General features: G+C 48.1%; 1 protein-coding gene across 1 annotated transcript; it reads right to left on the minus strand.

The window, feature by feature from the left end:
• Positions 1 to 2,330: 2,330 nt before the first annotated feature.
• LOC103358968 (sodium/potassium-transporting ATPase subunit alpha-1) lies at positions 2,331 to 18,731 on the minus strand. Its single transcript, XM_008284129.1, has 23 exons — positions 18,589 to 18,731; positions 18,138 to 18,248; positions 14,748 to 14,807; positions 13,128 to 13,229; positions 12,874 to 12,975; positions 12,676 to 12,789; positions 12,332 to 12,466; positions 11,769 to 11,886; positions 10,873 to 11,141; positions 10,443 to 10,751; positions 9,592 to 9,726; positions 9,139 to 9,331; positions 8,871 to 9,046; positions 8,522 to 8,658; positions 7,812 to 7,962; positions 7,534 to 7,702; positions 7,295 to 7,449; positions 7,081 to 7,204; positions 6,856 to 7,001; positions 6,620 to 6,750; positions 6,022 to 6,123; positions 4,938 to 5,029; positions 2,331 to 2,516 (listed from the first exon to the last, which is right to left on the minus strand). The coding sequence occupies exons 1-23, from the start codon at positions 18,598 to 18,600 to the stop codon at positions 2,488 to 2,490; spliced, it is 3,072 nt and encodes a 1,023-aa protein (XP_008282351.1). The 5' UTR covers positions 18,601 to 18,731; the 3' UTR covers positions 2,331 to 2,487.
• Positions 18,732 to 18,943: the final 212 nt, after the last annotated feature.

Genomic DNA, 18,943 nt, shown 5'->3' on the forward strand with positions numbered 1-18,943 from the left:
TGCTCTGACTCTAACCTCCACGTCAGAGTTTAAACTGAATGCAACGTGTTGCATGAATCGACCTGCACACACCTATTTCCAGAAACTAGAACACCAGAACTATGACTGCTAACTTCAACTTTCACAAACTTCCCCAACTTACCACACACACACACACACACACACACTCCTGGTTCCGCTCCACCTCTTCCGGCTTCTCTGCTGGTTCTGCACACACCTCCTCTCCCTGCTGCTTTGACAAGGTTGCTGCGTACCGATAGCGAGCAGCCAACTTCTGAACCCTCAGCTTCTGAATCCAGAGCTGCAAAAGCAGATTTATCTGTGCTGCAGATACGCTGTGACACAGACACAGTGTCTGAACACCATCTGCCAAACAAAGCATCTGTTTGGCTGCTTTATGATGCTAACATGTCAAAGGTGCAGCTTCCACAGCCTGCAGGGCCCATCAGCTCTGGGCCCCTGAAGCTGTCCCCCTCTCCCCTGGCCTCGGTTTCCTCCAACATCTTTCTCTGCCTCTACTGGAAGTCTGAGCCTCTTCTAGCTCCAGGATGCTGCCTCACCCCAACTCCCCTGCAGACTGGAGGTTGGAGGGAGGGGGATCGATGCAGAGACCTGCTGGTTATCGTACTGCAGAGAGTTGTGCCAGCAGCAGCACCCTTATGGCCATTTGCATCTGTTCCAGGGACTCTGAAAGCCTTTCATCCCGCAGCATAAATGAGAGATTTAACGTGTCATCCCTGGATATGAGCCTGAAACATTCAGCCACTTACATGGACAGAAGAAAGGGAAGCTTCAGCTCCACCACAGCTTCATATTGTATAAATCCCTGAGGAAGTTTCTGAGGTGGCATCCCTGTCTGCAGCTGAAAGCAGCTCCATCAGCAGGCTTTGATAGATTACATTTTGAAAGGAAGCCCTTCAACCATGAAGTGGACCAAGGCGGACCACTGGAGGGCTATTGTGTCCCTGTAGGTAGCCTGTGTCACTCCCTGTCTGCATCCCTGTGTTTTCGAATAGACTTTATCAGCCGGCTGAAGAGCTCTCCAGCAGGATAAGATAAACCTGAGACGGCTCAGACGGCAACGGGAGGCATCTTCAGCTTCAGCACTCACACGCTCCTATTTAAAGCTTTTCTAAAATGTGATGCACAACACAAACAAACAAAACCACAGGTGGACTGGACGGCAGATGGACACGCAGCAGCCGTCCTGGCACAGCGCAGCAGATTTACATAATACTGTATTTTTGTTTTGGTGCGTTTACATGCATGCATGTGTGATGAGCGCGTTGCGTGTTGCCAGTGTTGCTCTATAAATAGCCCAGATTTTATTTAGATGTTGGAGAGAGAGGGCTCTCCAATGGGTTGCCATAGCAACAGGCACGTTCAGGGGCCCTGCTGGTGAAGGAGGGCAGCACGGGGGGAGGATGAAGGCATGATAATGTTAGTCTGTCTGCAGCCTTTTTCTCTGCGCCGCATCGACGATAAACCCAACACTTCATGCTCTCCAACCACAATAACACGATCCACAGACAATTCATCGCTCTCAACTCACATTGACTGACTTTGCTCGCCATTCATCACTCCTCCCTCTTTTTGCCGCTTTCTCTGCATCCCTCCGTCCTTTGTCTGCTGTCTGTCTCACACTAGCACCCTCTGCTGAGGAGGAAACCACCTGAGAAGTCGGAAAGCCCCTCCTCTGCTGCAGCATCCATGTGTGTGAGGCCGGCCATCTGCTGGCAGGTTGGCACCATCATGGAATATCACACACACACACACACACACATCGTCCATAATGACCGGGGCAAACACAGCAGATAGCAGGAGAGTGGTCGCAGTTCATTCTCACCGAGGGCCTCGGTGCATTAGCGGTCAACAGAGCAATCCACCGCAAACACGACTGTGGCAGACGGGCTCTTGATAATGAACCCACACACACACACACACACACACACACACACACACACTGCTGACATGTGTGTTTTTAATACCTGCTGGGTAAAGACTAAATCCTGGGAAAACAGCTGATACCGTGGACATAATCAGTCTATAACTGGAGGAGAAACGGACTGGTTTTGAGGTACTGGGATTTACTTTCCACACAGCGACCTAAGTCTTCATCTTTATTAAATCTTCTTTCTTTGGTAAAGTGCCTGACGTCGTCACATCTTCCTCAAAAGATGTCACTTTTTCTTGAAAGCATCTAAACAATTGTGGAAATGTTCAGGCAGCGCTGAGGTGGACGAGCCCACCTGACTCAATGCTACGCCCCGACTGAACCTCGAGAGCTTTGTGTTCATGAGAGAAGTGCAAAAGGACCAAACATGCATCTGTGTACAATAATACGGAAACGTTTTATTGTGAATGACATGTACATCGAGACATTCTTAATTTAATCCATGCTTTGTGTGTTTTGGGGTCTAGCTTCTCAGACAAATATGTAACATGGCAGTAAATAGTGGTGGAACTCACTCCCTCCAGGACGGCGGCTCAGTAGTACGTCTCCTGCTCCACCCAACCTGGAAACCAGAGCAGACACAGTTAGGGACGTGAGCTTCGGGATGTTTCCAATCACATCTGGGCTTTCACTTCTCCTGGCTGTCGTGCAGAACTTTGCGCTCAGGAAAGAGGGTGATTTCATCCCTTTTGTTCACTGACAGCGATTCAAAGACACAAGGCTGAATTTAGAGCCGTGGCTCTTGGCAGCGATGCCACTCAGAGACGTGTCCTGCCGGGACAGAAAGGCTGCAGCATTCTGGTTTCACAGCGGCTCCTGTGATGGTGATGCCATCAGGGAGGCCGTGTAGAACGTCCCTGAGAAGAAGCGGCTCAAAGGGAATGGATGTGTATTAGAAATCATTCCAGTGTGAGGACTCCCATGAGTTAGCCAGAGCCCGCTGAGCCCAAAGCTGCCTGATCGAGGAGTGACTGAGTGAATGTGTGAAAGCTCCCAGAGCCCAGCGTTGCAATCAGCTCTGGGCCATGAACACAGGAGGAGCATCACAGTCCTCAGATTTAGTTTCAGTAGCTTTATTCAAACATCATCAGCTCTCCTCCATAAAGAGCCAGAAGTTGTTGTGGACTGTGTCAGCTCAGCTTGTTCTCCTTCTGTCTGACTGGAGCTCATTATTCACCGTGGCTGGGCCGTGGATGTTCACTGATCTGTGTGCCGGGCTCAGATGTACGACACAAACACCGTCGCACACCCACAGCTGCATCAGAGGCCGCAGCACAGGTTCTGCTCAGCTTCGTGGCTGGAACGAGGCATGAACAACGACAGGGTGGACGGTTCAAATCCCACTGGGCGGCGCCATCTGCTGCATCTCAGCGCCGCACACACAGATAACACGCAAAGGATAGACAGGGGGAGGGCACACACACACACACACACACACACACCTGTGATTCATCCTCACACTCACTGCCTTTGCTCTGGACTGAGCGTCAGCAGCAGGAGGACGGAGTTCGGTCCGGTTCCATCTGATCTGGTGAACACCTCTCAGCTACCTTCCTTGTCAGCGCTACGTTAGACGGCTGTCCTGTGGGTCGGCCTGATGGTGGCTGTCCCAAAATCCACACAAAGTTTAACTGAATGTGGTGAAAAGCCAGGGAAGCCTGTTTCTGGTAGCGGCTGTGAGGGTTTGTCATATTCTATGAATAATTTACAAGAGTTCGGAAACACAGAGCCCTGCACCAAACGGGCTTCTGAGGATCACAACCAGAAGAACACACTGAACTCTGCTCCTCATGAGAACATGAACAGCTCTCTGTCCACACCGCTGATCAGAGACATAGACTGTATGAGCAGAAAGAATCGTCTGATTTCCCACTTTCCAAGCTTCCTTTAACAAACCTGTTTGGTTCCATCAGAGGAACCCATCACCACATCTGAACCGTCATACGTCATTTAAATCCTGATATTTGACACATCTCATTTAAAGACTGGACTAAAAGAAGTCCTTTAGACTAAACATCCATCCATCATCTCGACACCTTAATCCTCACTAGGGTGGTGGGGGGTGGAGCCTATCCCAGCTGACTCAGGGTGAAGGCAGGTTCACCTGGACAGGTAACCAGTCTATCACAGGGCTACACTTAGAGACAGACAACCAAGCACACTCACATTCACACCTACGGACAATTTACAATCACCAATTAACCTCAGCATGTTTCTGGACTGTGGGAGGAAGCCGGAGAACCCGGAGAGAACCCACGCTGCACGGGGAGAACATGGAGACTCCACGCAGGAAGATCCCGGGTGTCCTCACCGGGACGCCAACCGGCGACCTTCTGGCTGTGAGGCGACAGTGCTAACCACTGAGATGGTAACCACTGAGACACCTGCAGCCTGGACTAAACAGAATACGTAAGAATAAAAGATTTGCACTCCTCAATGCAACCGAGGAGCCTTCAGTGGCTCAGCTGTGGGCAGCTGTCTCAAGCTGTCTTGATGTCTACAGACCATTTGGATGAGCTGCAGGCAGCGTTTCCAATGACCAGGTCAGGTGAATTAAACATGTGCAGAGTCAGCCGTCTTTCTAGTTGTTTGGAAACACGCTGTACATCCTGATTTGTTTTCAATGTTTGTAAAATAACTATTAAAAGAGATTCAATTGTGTTTTTCCGTTTGTCATGATTCTGTGTTCGACTGTCCAGAAGACACGCTTCCTGTCTTCTTCTAGCCAGAGTTGCTCTGGTCCACAGAGGTGCAGGACTTTATATTCACAAAGAAACTAGAACACAGTGAGGACAAATGTGACAGAAGCAAAAAAAAAAAAAAAAAATCCAAAAACGACTTTGGGTTTAGAGGGCTCCGTTCTCTGCTTCTTGTTTCTGATTTGCATTAAGATGAAACAACCTTTAAATTCACATTTAAACACAGAGAACACAGGATACGTGTCAGTGATGCCTCAGAAAGCAAAAAGAGGAAAAGTTCTCACCGCCTGGGTTGCGTCTGAGGATGTATCTTCTGGCTTCATCGTAGAGGAAGATGAGGAGGGAGTATGGGAAGGCACAGAACCACCAACAGGGCCTGAGGGACAGACAGAGATGGAATGACAAAGTGACAAGAAAGACCCGAGCATCATCCCGCCTGCTGGAGAGACTCAGCGCTGTCTGCCATTATGGCTGCTTGAAACTTCTCCAAAGCACAGGAAAAGGGTTCAGGTTTAGGGTTTGGGTTAGAACGTCAGGCTGCTGAACAGAAACATTTGAAGATTCTGGTGCAGCATGTCTTCACCGATAAGCACTACAATCAGGAGTGAAACGACCTCCTCAGAGGTTAAACTAAATGAACGTCACGACACAAGAGCACATCCTGACAATCTCTGAAGAAAACAGTTCAACATGCTGGAAACTGCTTGATTAAGTCATTCTAGCAATAACTGAACAGAAACACAAGCAAAGACACAACTAACAAAGAAAGAAAAAAACCAAACAGAAACAGTGACGGGAAGCCGCCCAGACCAACACCAGCAGACACCCAGAGAGACGGCAGGGCGCCGAGGCAGAAGCTCTGGAGCAGATGAAGGAAGGAGAAGAGAAGACGCAGCACACCAACAAGCAACACAAGACCAGGAGCTTTGGCTGCGTGTGCGCTAATGAGCCTAGCGTGTCCTCAGCGCCTCTGCTCTGCTCTGCTGGGTGAAGAATCTCATTAGAACGGAGCTCCAGCGCTCCATTCGGCCTCTGAAGTGGAAATTAGCACCGACACTCAATAATAACAGGGCAACCAAGCTGAAGCAGCAGTGACTTCCATTCCTACACTAGAAAACAACAAGGAAGAAGCACAACTCATCAACAGAAGAGAAACGTGTGGAAACAGAAAACAAGTCTGTAAAAATGTGCAGAAACGGCTTTACGAAGGATCTTTATGAAGCATCACGTCGTGCTCACCGACGAGCCGACACGGAGCAGGAGACAGGCACAGAACCAACAGGGAAACCCGTAAACTATGCATAAAGCGTGGTTTTCCAGCAGACAGCGTCTCCCTGCAGAGCTCTGTGGGATCTGTGTGTTACTCACTTGAGAGGGTACATTCTGAGGGCCGCGTCCATGCCCGGGCAGTAGGACAGGAAGGCGGCCAGAGCGGTCTCCTCAAAGAGTCCAAAGATGAGGATGCGGTTCCTGTGGAGGGCAAAGTCCATCAGAAGAAAGACACTTCAACATCTCCAAACAAAGATGATTCTAACAGAGCCCATCTTCTGCACATGTACGGGTTCTTGGTGTTTTATTGGTGGGGTCTACTGGAACTGCTTTGATCCCTTAACGTTCAGATTATCTTACTGAGGCCTCGTCTTCTTGTTAGCTCCTGACTGATTCACTGACAAACCAGCAGCTGGGCAGACTGTACATTACACTGTGATGGAAATAAGGAGAACAGTCTGGACTTCAAACACAGCGTTCAGGATATGAACCCCTAAAAGCATCATGTGGGCTCTTTATGACACATTCACGCTGTGATGGAAGGACACGCACAGTTCAGGTCGGTGCAAACCTTCTGTGGTTGTTGGTTATTGGCTGAATGTGATTTCATAAATACTTCCACTGAGTTTTTGTTCATAAATACATGGATCAGCTGCTTTCTGAAACAGCTGCTGTGTTCATCTCTGTGTGTACGTACTTCATTCCTTGCTGCAGGATGGAGTTCCTCCTGGTCTTACAGATGATCAGATCGGCCCACTGCACGACCACGATGCTGGCGAAGAAGGCTGTGTGGCAGGTGAACTCCACGATTTTTCTGCGTTCGTATGTCTGGTGAACAAGAATGAAAAGAAAACATTCACATTTTTCCCTTTTCTTGCTGTGAACTGTGAGTAAACTCGACTGCTGTCAGCAGCGTGAGCAGCTGTGACCGACCCACTGCTGTCCATAGCTGTCTTCCAGGTCATTGATATTTTTGTCATCCCAGTAGACTCGGATCCCCAGCAGGTCCATCGGGAGGAAGCCATTTTCAGCCAGGATCACAAAATATGTGAAGAAGCCAGCTGTGGCCTGCATCATACCTGGAAGCAAACACAGAGGCTTCGTTAGACACAGAGAAGATTGTGGGTGGATCTAAGAAAGGCTAGAAACATCTCATACCGATTTGTCCGTAGGCGATGCTGATGAGCCTCTCGTTCACCAGTTTGTCTGTTTTGGGGTTTCTGGGCTGTCTCTTCATGATGTCGCTCTCAGCTGCTTCGTAAGCCAGAGAGATGGCAGGGACCTGGAGACAGGACACAGAGAGAGTATGTGGAAAAAAGTCTCCATTGACTGTTTATCGCTTTACAGGTCAGATTTGAAGAGGCCAGCTCACCATGTCGGTTCCCAGATCGATGCACAGGATGGTGACGGTTCCCAGGGGCAGAGGGATGTTGGCGATGATAAAGAGGAGGAAGGGTGAGATCTCAGGGATGTTACTGGTCAGAGTGTAGGCAATGGACTTCTTCAGATTGTCAAAGATCAGGCGACCTGAAGCAGGAATGCAGCAGATGATGTTTTAAGCACTTTGTGTCTCCACATTTCTGCAGGCCGATGTCTTGGTTTCAGTCTCACCTTCTTCCACTCCAGTCACGATGGAGGCAAAGTTGTCGTCCAGCAGGATCATGTCAGCGGCCTGCTTGGAGACGTCGGATCCAGCGATCCCCATGGCAACGCCGATGTCGGCCTTCTTCAGAGCAGGAGAGTCGTTCACGCCGTCACCTGTCACGGCCACGATGGCTCCCTGCACAGGACAAAGTCACGTCAGGACGTCCACACGGGACGGAGCCTTTCTGGAAGCTTTAATGTCGACTTTTGTCTGTGAACATGTCCTGAACTCCTCTGATGCTGACCTGTCTCTGGCAGCCCTCCACGATGATCAGTTTCTGCTGAGGGGACGTTCTGGCGAAGACGATCTCAGTGTGGTGTTTCAGCACCTCGTCCAGGTGCTCTGCCGACATGTCTTTCAGCTCACCGCCGTGCACAACGCAGGCCTTGGCATCCCTACAGAGACATCACAGCAGTGTGAGGACAAAGCTGGAATTCAGCATCCTGTTTCTGCGTCATCTGGGCATCGGTCTCGGCACAGAGAAATGATGGGATCAGCGAAAAGCCAGATTCACATGAGATCTGATCAGATGCTAGAACTTCACTGCAGATAGTAAATCACGTATTTTTAGCATTTGTTTAGTCCCATCGCACAGAACGTTGTGTAATACTTTGCAGGGACAGATGCCGTTCCTCAGGATGATGATTGTGTTTTTGGTGTCTGTCTGGGAGCAGCTTTCTTTTTTTCAGAGTGAACACTTGCTGATGAAGAAACCAGCTCAGAGCCACATCCACATTTATTTGTCTGCAGTGAATTAATGGTAAAAGCCTTTTTAGCTGAGTAGATTGCAGGACCTTGTTGGCAAACACGGATCTAATTTTGTACCTATTAGTACGAATGTTAAGCAAAATTGACAGCTCTGCTACTAAAGAGCTGCATTTGAAAGAAGGATTTTTTCTGCTTGGAAAAATACTCAGAACCTGAAGTTGAATAAGCGTCAGTAAGAGCACGAACCTGGGGTTGACCTCTGAAACCGGAACGTTCAGGCGCGCAGCGATGTCCTCAACAGTCTCGTTGCCCTCAGAGATGATACCCACACCCTTAGCGATAGCCTTGGCGGTGATGGGATGGTCACCGGTCACCATGATCACCTGAGGGGAAGGAGGGAAACACTTCACCTGTAGCTCCGAGTTTCAAAATTCAGTGTTTTGCAGAAACTTGCAAACTCCAAACAAATGTCACATTTAAGATGTGGAAATTCAAATGGAAGCAAATAATGAGCGGACTCAACATGTGGTTTGTAAGAAACCAGTTTTAGCTGAAGCTGTGGCTGTAAACCCCTGAAAAAATCCCGTTTACAAACCTTGATTCCAGCACTCCTGCATTTGCCCACAGCATCAGGCACAGCAGCACGAGGAGGGTCGATCATGGACATGAGGCCGATGAAGCACAGGTTCTCAGTGGGGAAGTTCACCTCATCAGTGTCAAAAGCAAAGCCCTCTGGGAACTGATCATCAGGCAGGTTGAAGTGGCAGAAACCTGGACCAGACAGGAGGGAAATGCTTGTCAGGAGTTCTTCACCAGCTCATTAAAGATACCAGGATGTAGCTACAGACTGGAATCATGTGTACCCAGTACTCTCTCTCCCAGTCCTCCCAGCTCCACATAGGCGTTCTGGAAAGCGTCTTTCATCTCGTCATCCAGAGGCTGCTCTTTGCCCTGCAGCACGATGGTGGAGCAGCGGTCCAGAATCCTCTCTGGGGCTCCTTTCATCACCAGCAGGTGCTTGGTTTCTCCGGGAGTTGCGTTCTTATGGATGGACAGCTGTGGGACAACAGAAACGCTGGATTTAAATCCATATTTTATTGTCACTATCAGGAATTTATGCAAAGAAATTACCATCTAAACCGCCTTGATAGGAACTTTGAACTACCAGTGAATCACAGGTTGATGACGACAGGACTGAACCGGACACTAGGGGGCGAAAGTCGCATTTACCACCACGGAGGTGATTCTACAGTGACGGCTTCTTGTTTTTGGGACTACAGCTACGTTATTGTAGCTGCGCTGTGTGGACTGTGTACCTGGTATTTGTTGGTGGAATTAAAGGGAATCTCAGCAACTTTGGGGTACTTGTCTCTCATGCCGCCAACAGATCCGCAGCACAGCTCGATGCATTTCAGCAGAGCAGCTTCTGAGGCATCCCCGGCAACGTCTCTCTGGAATGAAGCAAAAGGCAACGAGTTTGAACACATCACATCTCTTATTGTTCAGAAAGCATATTAGACACGACAACGGATGCAAAGTGTGCACAGAATGACATTAACCACATTTCACAGCCGCATACTGACTTCATAGTGTTTATTCATGTCACTACGAAGAAGAACAGAGGAGGCAGAGGATTTACAGGAATTCAGATCGCCTTGAATTTCGGTAGTATTTTTAAATGATAATACTTGGGGCAGCCCACCCCGCTGCCACTTCTAATTCTACTTATGCATCAGACAGTCTGTCTGGTCAGCCCTTGCTGTAGCCTCTGCTCTGTATTTCTGATGAAGCCCTCATTACGTTGAGAGCTCTTTATAAAGATTTGTAGTGCAGTTTGGCTGCACCGGTGTTTTGTTTGATCCAAGAACTTCCATGCCAAGTCATAAAGCGACAACACCTCCCACACAGCCACTGCATCTGATGATTCATCTGAGGATCAAATTCACCACAACGTTTCATGGAAGAACAACATCCATGAGCTCATCAGTCCTGTGCTGGTTTACACCCAGAGAGGCTGTTACACCAGCGCAGATGTCACTGATATCTGCCTCCACTGGTGAATTATTCACACTCTTTTGTGGTGACCAGAATGGGTGAACTAGAGCAAAACGGTCAGTGTGTGGGGACCAGAACAGGTTAGAGAAACATGTTGCAGCAAGTGTTTCACCTTCAGAATGGGAACGTTGCTCTGCTCCGCCAGGAACACGGCTCGGTTGCACAGTCCGGCGATTCTAGCCAGAGCAGCCCAGGTTGATGAGCTCCTGTCAAACGAGGCTCCGCTCTGGTTCTCAGTGGTGTCGGCCTCGTGGATCTGGTTGTCGAACCACATGTGGGCCACAGTCATCCTGTTCTGGGTCAGGGTGCCGGTCTTGTCTGAGCAGATGGTGGAGGTGGAGCCCAGAGTCTCGACAGCTTCCAGGTTCTTCACCAGGCAGTTCTTCTTGGCCATACGCTTAGCAGTCAGGGTCAGACACACCTAGAGATGGAACAAGTGTTCACAGCTGTCAAACCGCAGTTGTTTTAATCAATAAAATCTACTGTAGAGTCAGATGATGAGATCAGCGCGTCAAAACTGGACCATAGGCGCCACAACTCACAGTGACAGTAGCCAGGAGACCTTCTGGCACGTTGGCGACGATGATACCGATGAGGAAGATGACGGCCTCCAGCCAACCGTACCCGAGGATCAGGGACAGGATGAAGAAGGAAACGCCCAGGAAGACAGCCACGCCGGTGATGATGTGGATGAAGTGTTCGATCTCCACTGCAATTGGAGTCTTGCCGCCCTCCAGGCTGGACGCCAGCGTAGCGATACGACCCATGACGGTACGATCTCCGGTGTTGATGACGATTCCTCTGGCGGTTCCTAAACAGAGAAGAGACGTGTTGTGAGGCAGATATGGATATTAATATAAACTGATGATCTGATCTGGTTTCATTCTGAGCTGTCAAGATGCTTTCAGTAAAACATACTTTCTTTCACCTGATAAAAAGTGGCCATAAATTAAAGTATGCAAATGTTCCAGGAGCATTTTTGTTGTATTCGTTGCAAGAATATTCACATGCCTTTAGTCTACCTGTCTGACCACATACCTGGGAACCTGCACTGCCTGTGCATCACTGGAACGATAAGGCTCGGACAACACTTGACTAATACTAGCAGATAGCAGCACAAGATGGCAGAGAAAAGCATTCACATGTTTTGGTGGAGCATCTTGGATTTTTACACAAAGCAAGAAGAAAAAGGCAGCAGCAGAAAAGACTGTAGCCTAAACACACTGGTGGCAACTGTGGGAGTCAACGGACCTGAACATGTGACACCATGGCTGCTGTTTGTGGGATGAGACACGAGGGTCATGGAGGACATCTGCATGTCATCTACTATCAGCAGTATCTTCTACACCAGTAACCCTTCCTCCTGCTGTTTCTATGATCCTGCATACTCTAGCTTTGACTTCATCCCTGTTTCTTCCTCTTGTCACTTGTTTTGTACCTTCAACGCAGTTGGTGGAGAAGAAAGCAATGTTCCTGGTCTCCAGTGGGTTGTCATTGGAGAAATCTGGAGAACGAGTCTGGGGCTCGGATTCACCGGTCAGGGAGGAGTTGTCCACCTGGAAGAGGGAAAAAGAAGGCGTGAATGATGACACGATGCCGTCATGTCGATGTAAAACACAAGAACTAGCATCGCTGAACTTGGCTGTTGAGCACAGAAACAGGAATATGGAAAATGACCCATTTGGTTAAAAAGAAAGAAGGAAAAAAATAGTTTTGCTATATTTTAGAAAGCAATTCAAAGGAAGGAGGCTGCTCCAGCACATGGGTCAGTGACGGTTTTGACCATCAGATGGTAAGCGACGGTGTAAGGCTGAAGGAAACCAGGACCTCATGTGTCTGACTGTCCAGCTGGCCGACAGCACTTCTAAAGAATGACAGACTACACACATCATCACAGCGTGGCTTGATCCTAAATAAGCATCTAACGAGTCTAAACAACGTCTAAATGCTGTTTCGCTGCCTAAGAATGAAGGTAGAGTTGTAGATATGGGAGTTGTGGACCTTGCAGCCGTGAGCAGAGATGATCCTCAGATCAGCAGGGATCCTGTCTCCACCTTTCACCTCCACTAGATCACCAGCCACCACCTCCTCAGCGTTGATGTTCTTCTTCTCACCGTCACGGACCACCAGGGCTTGCTATACAATCCAAGGTGGAATAAATAACAGTTTAGATGAGTCAGAGGTCTTCATGGACAGACTGTGCTTTTGTTCTCAGCAGTAATGCTCCTCAGCATCATGTCTGATCTGTGAAGCACGTTGAGCTGCTGCAGAATTAACAAGAAGTTCATTGAGAAAAAGTGGAGTTAAAGGCTATTTTAAGTGCTGGTGTCAGGGATAGTTCTCACCTGTGGGACCAGGTTCTTGAACGAGTCCATGATCTTGGAGCTCTTGGCCTCTTGGTAGTAGGAGAAGCAGCCAGTGATGATGACCACAGCAGAAAGCACGACACCCAGGTACAGCTGCAGCAAGACACAGAAGGCTGGTATTCATTCTTTTACTTTACAGAACACGTGTAAATCACAGGCGAGCGAAGCCCTGCTTACGTTGTCATTGGCCGGGTCGTCTTCTGAGGCAGCCTGGATGCCGTAAGCCAGGTAGCAGAGGATGGCGCCGATCCACAGCAGCATGGAGAACCCACTAAACATCTGCAAGCAACATGAAAGAACTTCAAGCTTTCAGGTTTTTCTGGTTCTACTGGCTGGACAGAATCAGACTGAATTTGCATTTCTAAAATTTGAATTCAGTGCTTTGCATGGAGAATGTTTCGCTCCAACTGGGGATTCCAGGTGAGTTCTACCTGTTTGCAGAACTTGACCCATTCGGGCGTCGTGGGAGGAGGAGTGAGGGCGTTTGGACCGTCTCTGGCCAGGATCTCTTTTGCTCTGGAGGAAGACAGACCCTAAAAACAAATCCACAGAAGGAAGAAAAAGGTTTAGCGGTGCATGTTTGCTGAAACGCTGTCCATGCTGCCGTTCACCAGCCTGGAAGGCTGACAGAGAACAAAGTCATCATCCTGCCTCATGTGAGCAGTGAGTCCGAAAACTATCAACGAGCGTCACAGAAACACCGCTCGTCTGTTTCCTGCCTGGTTCCATCAGTCTGCCTTTGTTTACTGGATGAAGGACAAGAACGAGAGGTTTCCTGTTGGGCGGCTGTGTTTGCTAGACAGGTTTAATGCTGTGACCTTTAGCCATGGTGAAGGAGAGCTGGCTGACACAAGAACAGAACCACCACCACCACCGACCCTACAGTTACAGCTTCCGCTTGTTTTGTCCAGCTTGTGGTGGAGCAGGCCCTGTGATGTGGAGGTGAACATGCAGGTCGTGTCTCTGTTGTCTGACTTCAACGTACACAAGGTCACGTTTTCTGAAGTGTGTTAAACTGGATCAGAGCTCTGAGTAGGGCGTGACTGGAGGCCTCTGGAGAAGGAAACCAGGATTAAAATACACCTTGCTTTCTCTTGTTCGTAAAGTCAATGAGGCCAGTGTTCCTGAGTGAAGGAAGCCTTTGTTTTGGGCCAAACTCAGACAGATCAGATTTCAGCAGATAATGAGACTCAGTGGAGCATTTAGCCACCGTGGGGCTGTACTGGGAGCTGTAATGGGATTCTGTGGATGAAGACCATGAAACATGAAGAGAAACGGGTGTGGAGCAGCCCAGTTTCTCTTTTAGGTACAATCTGAAGTGTACTGATAGCTGAAAGAAAAGAAACCCCCCAATATGTTTGAAGCTATGTAGCCACAGACAAACTGGATGGAGAGCAGTTTTTTTTAATTTTATTTTATTGTTTATTTGATGTGGACATCACAATCACATTGGACAGACCAGATGCTTTGTTTGAGTGTTTTAGCACATGTGCTAATTCGCAACACTTGTCCACAGGAGGCTTTTTGAAAATGATAAAAACAATAAAAGTTTAGCTGCCAGGACCGGCTCCAGTTGTTCTGCATAACCCGGGAACACAGAAGCTTATCAGAAGTAATTCCTACCAAAGCAGCTGATGGGTGTTCTGGAGCTTATTCAGACTGAGGCTCCTACATCGACATCGTAAAACATCTGAGGGGGTCGTAAAACCATTTCAGGGATTCCAGAGAACAAACGCACATCTCCTGAAATCCTTTGCTGGGAGAATGACCCTGACCCTGAGGACAGCTGAGAACACTTTGGTTGGTTTTAGGGGACACGTCACTGATCCACACAAAATGTCAGATTTGTGTGCTGACAGCTCCACTGGTCTGCTGTGGAGACAGAGATGAACCTGCTGCTAAATCATCTCACGGCTTTGCTCTGAGATACCACACGGATTGGTGGATTAACGTGACATGAACAGAACATTAGAACTCTGTCACTTTCAGGTGCGTGTTTGCTTGGTGAGGTCTGTCTGGGCCTCAGGTTAGCATCCCGCCGACATACTCACCCTGCTCAGGTCAGTGCCATATTTTCTGTGAAGTTCATCCAAGGTTAGCTTGTGGTCGTCCTGTGGGCAGAGAGAGAGAGAGAGAAGGAGATTGAGAGACATCAAGCCAAAATCCCTGTCATTTTAAAACCGCAGCTATTATCTCCTGTGAGGATTAAAAAGCTTCCTGTGACGTCCTCCAGATGGACGTAAAGATGACCATCCAGAAATCAGGCATCTGATGGGGATTATTAAAGCACAGTGTGTTTTTCAAAGTGATGACATAAAACTCACAGCCAAACACGAGGGCTAAAGCCTGAAGACGAGTCAGTTTACCGCGAGCAAACACTGCATTCAGGAGAGTGTGTGTCACTCTCCTGACACGCTGGTGTGAGCTCCACACAGCGCTGCTGCTGTGTTCACGTTCTGGTGAGTTGACCAGGAGAGGAGCGTCCTAGCAGAGTCATCACAGGGCGTCTGGTGGATGAGCTGATCAGCAGAGGTGCCGTCTCCTCGTATACTCTGATTCTGGAGGGTTTATAATTAAAGCAGGGGGACGGTGGACCACCAGAGAAGCTGACACGTCCCTGTGCCCACACCGTGTTTCCTTCTTTTCTGTACAACGCCTACAGCAAGTGAATGAATAGAGACTGTTCCAGTGTAATTTGGATGATCTGCAATAATATCCGACTCCTACAAAGCACTGTAATCCTGAAACAGAGTGAACCATCCCAGAGATGCCACCGCGGTTAATGTGATGATACACTGACCTCAAATATGCCATAAATCCTGTTGTGTTCAAACGGTGCTGGAAAAACCACGGAAACAACCACAACCTCAATTTATTTTCCGTTGCAGCCAGGCATCAGTAAACAAGAGCTGTACAGTCTGCCTCATGCACATGTAATGCAATAAGGAACCCATTATATACAGGCTTAACCCACGTATGAGACCTCCACCCAGTATGAGGGTTATGGTGCAGCTGCCCTAAATTAACAGCGCTGGTAATTACCCACATCGTTTCTTATGTTTCTGTTCATACACTAGTGTGTAGGAGCTCTTTAACACAAATGATATTTTTAATTCTAACATATAATTTATACGATTGTTATCTATGAATTTTCAAATTTACTGTTTTACAAAAAACTGGAAAAATACTAAAGCACATTGTTGTTCCTTAAGTTGTCAGATTGTAGTCATTCACATTCACTCCTGAACAGAAAAATAGTTTCAGTGGTTGAATATTTGAAATTCCTCATTCCTGTTTAAAATGGATTTCACATAGAGAGCTGAGTGGAATTAAAGCACTTCAAGGTTCTGGATGGTCCACACACACACACACACACACACACACACATATATATATATATATGCTCTACATTTTCATGGTATTAGTTTGACAACTGAGGATGTGAAGGTATTGGATGAAGTGAGTGGAGCTGGACAGTCAGAGGGCGTAATTGCACAGTTGTGCCACCGTGCTGCATGTTCGTTAGATCATGGATAATGTGTTATCACACGCCCCAAACTACTGCTGCTTCTTTTCACTCTCAGTCAGCAGTTCTTCTGAAGCCTGCCGAGGACTTTGACATTCTGCCTCATCAACACCAACGTCTTTGATCGTTTCTGGACGTCAGTGGACACTGCTGCTGTCCTGCTCCGTCCACCTGAACATCTTGTGCGTTTAGCTTCTGTGTGGCATTGCTTCATGTTTCTATGGGAATAGTTGCCATTGTCTTTGGCTGGACTTTGACGCTGCAGTAAATCCTATGATGGGGCAATAATCATTAACACGTCAGCTAGACCAACCTGCACTTTTACTGCTGTTTCACCAGCAGCCTATTATTATTTAACCACACTTCACATCTGAAATCTGTGGATTATTAACACATTAATACCTGTTGCCGAACTTTATTTGGGAACTTAAAGACTTAGTGGTCGGCAGCAGAGAGACACGGCTCTTAATTGCGGTAAATGATATGCTAAGCTGGGAGGTCACGGCACATTGGTGATATGGTTGCTATGGCATTGAGATGTCCTTCAGCAGCAGCAGCAGGACTTTGAGATCTAGTTAAGATGTACAGAGGACAGTAATCATTAATATGTCACAGAGATCTGGATTTTATGATCTAATACCCTGCGGAGCTCAGCGACCTGCTGGATGACGCTGGACAGAAGACTGTTCTCTGGATTCTCAAGGAAACACAGTGATTAAAGAATTAATTGCCAAACTGGCCACGTGTCTTATTGAAGCTTGTTAGAAGCTGGTTTAGAAGCCTGAAGCTCGTCTGCAACACATGACACTCGGTGACCTTGTGAAAGTCGTCAACCAGGAACACGAAAAGTTCCTCATTCTGCAAAATTACCAGAAATCGAACTCCCTGGCAGGAAACTCCCACTCTGCTCGTTCATGACTGTCTCATATCTAAGCGGTGCCTGGAGATGTGCGTCAGATCTGAACCTGCCTCCCATGACCTTGTCAAGGACACAAAGTTATGGAAGTTCAGACACTGAGTTTGATAACAGTGAAGACGTGAGCAGGCGGATGTCTCTTGCTGAAGAACCAGTTTCAGATGAAACCTGAACAGCGTCTTAAATAAATGCAGCTCTGCTTCAGAACACCATCAGCACAGCTGAACACAGAGCCGGTGCTGTGGTCCAGTACGTTCATGTGCCTGGTGCCTCCCTGACCTTGGGAAGTGACCTCAACAAGCTACACATTCAGACTGAGAGAAAAGCTGACAGCAGTGGAAAGAGTTCTATCAACAGGACATTTCAGACGGTACAGCTCTGTGCATTCAGTCGCTGGACGTGTGACAGAGCGCTACTGTCTGCCTGGCTGCCACCACAGATGCAGGCGGCACGCTGAGCTGAGAGTGAAAGGGCATTAGCAGCAGAATAATATGTGTTTACTGTGTGGGCCAGGAGGACTAATGCATATGTTTGACACACTAAAGACTATAATGACAACAGAACCTCTCACCCAATGTTTCAGCATTGAAAACTAACCTAGAAGAGCCCGACTTAGAAGTTAATTATAGCTGAGAACTCCTTAATAACATGTGGCAGCGCAAGCAGCAATCTGGATGGAATATAGGGCAGACGGCTACCTCTCATGTGACTGCCATGAGGCTGAGGCAGAGATTTGTCTCAGCCGTGACTGAATCATGCTGTGACCGAAGCCAGTGACCCAAAGGGTTCTGACTGAGACCGTCATTAAGTATGAAGCAAGCGGCTGGAAAGTTCACAAAGTCACTCTCCTGAACTTCTGTTGCTGTTAGTTGTAGGAGGGTTCCTCATGTTCCAAACACTTTACAGCTGCTTCAACAGCAGTTTTCAGGGCTTACGTATTGAACTGATCCTGATCAAGTCCTCAGGTGATAGATCATTACAGGCTGTCTGCGTACTCACCAGGTCCACTTCTTTCTTCAGCTCGTCCATGTCCTTCCCCCCTTTGCCCTTCTTGCCTTTCTTGTCCCCGCCATCTGAAGTTGCCGCCAGCTTGTACTCTTCTTTCCCTTTCTGCATTGAAGAAAGCGAGACATAGATTTGAGCCCCTGGACACGATTGAATACATGCAGGAAGGCTGAAGTCTCCTCTTTTGTTGCTCGAGTCAGAGCCTAAAGCCAGTCTGCTGTTCAAACATGCTGTCAGAGTTAATGATTGTTAGAAAACTACAATCCAATTTCAAAAGCTTCAAAGCTGTAAATAAACACAGCAGACTGCAAAACTGGTGTACACAGTAGAGAAGGAAACCCACAAGCCTCCCCAATAACTCCGTTTTCAGCTGAAGACTGAAAACACCATAAATCTCAGCCTAAATGTCCGTAGAACTGAGCCAGAACCAAGTTCCAGTACTTACTCCCAGCCCCATGGTCGCAGTGTGAGAGCAGTCAATCCAATTGTCTTTTCAAATTGAAACTTCCCTACTCCGCCTCTCTCTCTCTCTCTCTCTCGCTCGCTCGCTCGCTCGCTCGCTCTCTCAGCCCTGTTGTGTCTTCCTCACTCCCCAGAGCAGAGAAGATAAGCTGCTTCACGTTAGCATACCTTTATAAGCACTGCTCCTACCTGCCCTGAGGGGAGGAGCTTGGGGGAGGGGTAAGTGAAACTGGACAGGTGAGTAGCAGTGTTGGGGGGAGGGGGAGGTGAAGCTGGAGGAGGAGTGCAGAAGAGGAGGGTAAATCTTGAAAAACTTCCCTGTTCTGCTCTCCTTCTTC

The sequence above is a fragment of the Stegastes partitus genome, unplaced genomic scaffold (genome assembly GCF_000690725.1).
Source record: "Stegastes partitus isolate 25-593 unplaced genomic scaffold, Stegastes_partitus-1.0.2 Scaffold348, whole genome shotgun sequence".
Taxonomy (NCBI): Eukaryota; Metazoa; Chordata; class Actinopteri; family Pomacentridae; genus Stegastes; species Stegastes partitus.

Bases quoted from the DNA above. Each gene is read 5' to 3' on its own strand.
- LOC103358968 (XM_008284129.1), bottom strand. The intron at 13,230-14,747 runs GTGAGTATGTCG...ATTTGTTTTTAG, and splicing joins ATGGCACTGACCTGAGCAGG to GGTCTGTCTTCCTCCAGAGC. The intron at 7,002-7,080 runs GTATGAGATGTT...GTTTGCTTCCAG, and splicing joins CATCGCCTACGGACAAATCG to GTATGATGCAGGCCACAGCT.